This window comes from Carlito syrichta, unplaced genomic scaffold, assembly GCF_000164805.1.
Source record: "Carlito syrichta isolate Samal-C Ts95f unplaced genomic scaffold, Tarsius_syrichta-2.0.1 Scaffold107969, whole genome shotgun sequence".
NCBI lineage: Eukaryota > Metazoa > Chordata > Mammalia > Primates > Tarsiidae > Carlito > Carlito syrichta.
Window position 1 is genome coordinate 102,916 of NW_007052065.1, and position 3,140 is coordinate 106,055.

A 3,140-nucleotide genomic window follows, 5' to 3' on the forward strand; every position below is an offset into this window, starting at 1 on the left:
CCCTCCCTCCGGCGCTTCCGCCCGCCCACCGTCGGGCCTGGGCCTCTCTCTCAGTGCGCGGGGAAGGGCGGCTCCTTCTCCCCAGGCACTGTGCACGTCCCCCCTTACTTATGCTTTCTCATGTGCTTTTGTGACAACCCCACAAGTTCGGCTGAAAGGAAGAGAAAGGGAGGGGGATCGGGGTGAAGGTTAGTGACTTTCCAAAGTCGCGCTGTTGGGAGGGAGAGCAACCCCGCGTTTGAACCTCAAAGCCTGTTCTGTTTTGTCTACCCGGAGAAGGAGCTGACTAGCGGGCTGCTGGGCGCTTTGTCCAGAGATAAGGGAGAGTGTGAAGGGCACACCAGGTCAGGGCATCTGGGTTCTAGCTCAGAGTTGTGGGCTTTGGGCGTTTGCCTTGTTCTTTCTATGCTTCCGTTTCCTTGACGATAAGGGGAGGTGGTTGGACTGAATGGGCTTTGAAATCCCGTGATACAGTGTGGAGGGAGGGAAACTGAGGCAAGGATGGCTCCTTGATGATTTTCCAGCTGCCAGGCAAAGCTTATGGAGGATGGTTGGCAACTGGGGCCCCTCCAGTCTTCCTGGGGCAGCTGGCCCACCAGTGCCAGAGGAGAAAGGAGGCTGGCTGCCTGTCTCCCCCCAAGCCCACATCAGCTGGATGAATGAGTGTTCATCAGCCCCCAGTCTGGGTCCTGGGGTCATCCTCTGTTCTTGGCCCTAAAGTAGGGTCTCGTGTGTGTGTGTGTGTGTGTGTGTGTGTGTGTGTGTGTTTAACCTCTGAGTCTCAGTTTCCACATCTGTAAAATGGAGTTAATAAGTAGCATCTGCTTCAAAGGGCTCTGGGAGGAATAAGATAATGTGTGGAACGCACTTAGCCTAGAGCCTGGTACATAGCAAATGCTCAATAATGGCTCACTGTGATTAATAATGAATGGAGTGCCAGATTACTCTCACGTTTCCAAGAGAGCACCTGGACTTGGGGGCAGCTCAGTTTCTGTAAAGCTGGCATCTCTGTCAACCCAGGGCCATTTGGATCTTAAAGCTCAGGGAGGTCTGGGGGCAGCTGCTTGGGATTGCTCTTAGAACCAGCTCCCCTGCCCACCACCCTTTGTGTCACCCTTTGCCAGGGACCTGGACAGCTGAGCTGTTGAGTTGCCATGCCTGGGACATCTGTGCCCCAGCAGGGTGAGAACAGATTGTGCCCGCCAGCTCAGCCAAGGCAGCCAGACCACAACTCACCTCGACAGCTGGGCAGGCCCCGAGCCAGAGCCACTTCTGCTCCTGTCCTTTCCTGTCCCCCAGGCTGGTGTTGCTCAGTGTATGAAGGAGGACACAGCACGATGGATGGGGCTCGACAGGGAGTGGGGAGCAGGGACCTGGTCCCAGCATGAGCACATGATGACTCGTGACTTTGGGCAAATCCCTTTCCCTCTCTGGGCTCTCCTACTTCGTCTGCACTCTGAGGAACTGAGCTAGAAGCTATTAATTTCCACTCTGGCCATCTGCCAGGGCTGCCCTCAGGAGTTCAGGAGAGTCTGGGCGTGAAAGTACCTTAGCACCTGTGGAGCTTGAGACAGATGGAGTGGTGATGGGATCTCAGGGAACAGGCGGCCTGAGGGCGCAGTCCTGAGGATTGGGCCATCCCTGTGGGGTCAGGCAGCCAGTATCCACTGTCAAGGGACCCCCCCTCCACCAATATGGCCACCTTGTCCCAGACGTTCATAGGCTGTGACTTCTTTGGGTCCACCATCCCTTGGGAAAAGCCAGTGCCCAGCTGTCGGGATGCCTCACTACCCACTGTGGCCACCCGCAAAGCCCCAGCTTGAGGGAGCAGCACATGCCTTCCCCCTTCTCTCGCTGAACCCTGCAGCAGCCTCTCTGAAGCCCCATCCTCACCCCAGCACCTTTGCCACACAGTGTTTTTCACGAGCTGCCTCCTCAGGCCTCTCCTGCCCCAACCTAAGTGCCCTCAGGACCCAGCTTTGGCCAAAGTGACAACCTCTTCCCCTTCCCTCCTCCTGTTGAACTTTGTTACTTTCAAGCAAGTGGCACATCCAGACTTAACCAGAGGCTCATATCAGGGGCAGAGCCTCATGTCCCACCACAGCCCCTCCCCCGTCCAGGGCAGTCCCCACCTGGCTGTGCCTCGCCTTTGGGATCAGATGCCTCCAGAACTAGCCCTCATTCCTGCCACAGGTTGAGGCTTAATCACAATAAGCTCTTACCCTTCAGATACATTTTGAACAGAATACTCAAATGCTTCTTAGAAGGTCATTATTATGACGCTTTCCATTTTACAGATGGGATCATGAAGTCTGGAGACGCCTTGGGCTTTTCTGACTCAGCATTCGTTTCATGCATAGGAGCCAATATATCACCCCAGAAAGGGTGACCTGGGATAGGAGGCCCCTAGAGGCAGACAGTCATTTTGGGGCCTCAGCCTCAGGCCCTCCTCTGAGCTGGATACAGCAGAAGTGGTGACAACAGGACCGCCATGATCAGGGAGCAGATGCTCTCCAAGTACTGGGCCCTGAGGCAATGCCCCGCCCCCTCTGCCTGTCCTATTGTCACTGGGTGAAAGGGCAGGGGAGCTGTGAGGACCTGCTGACGTGGGTGCCCTGCTTGGAGGAGTGCCAGCTGGGTGGAGCCACTCCCAGGGGGCCCCGGAACTTCTGGGAAGTAAGCAAGAGTTTGGCAAGACCAGTCTGCCTGCCAGCAGGCCAGCTGCCTGCCTGGTCCTTGCCCACATCAGGCCTGGCTCCACAGAGGGTGTTCTCTCTCTCCTCTTCCCTGACCAGCCCCGAGAGTCTCTGGGTGAGGCCTCTGTCTGTCTTTGTGTGGCACCACACTCAGAGGCTGCTCCCTGGGGCTGATTCTCTGAGGATCCTCTCTTGTAGTATCCGTTGGACTAAGCAACCAGGACTCATTCCCCAACCAGGTGGCTCTAGCTACTGCCTCCCAGAACACTGACTGGGGCTATTCCCACACCCCAGAGAAGGGGCTAACTCCAGGCTCAGAGAAGGAAAGCAGCCTGTTTAAGGTCACACAGCTAGTGAAAGGCAGAACTGGGACTATAATCCCAGGATACTTGGTTCCAAAAGTAATGATCTGTCCACTGCACTCTGTCCCAGGTATGACCAGGG

At 56.2% G+C, this 3,140-nt stretch overlaps 1 protein-coding gene across 1 annotated transcript in view; it reads right to left on the reverse strand.

The window, feature by feature from the left end:
- KCNK3 (potassium two pore domain channel subfamily K member 3) overlaps window positions 1–889 on the reverse strand; it is a 7,053-nt gene extending 6,164 nt beyond the window's left edge. The window contains 1 exon segment of the mRNA XM_021717258.1: window positions 869–889. Within this exon segment, the coding sequence (XP_021572933.1) occupies window positions 869–889 (21 nt within the window).
- Window positions 890–3,140: the final 2,251 nt, after the last annotated feature.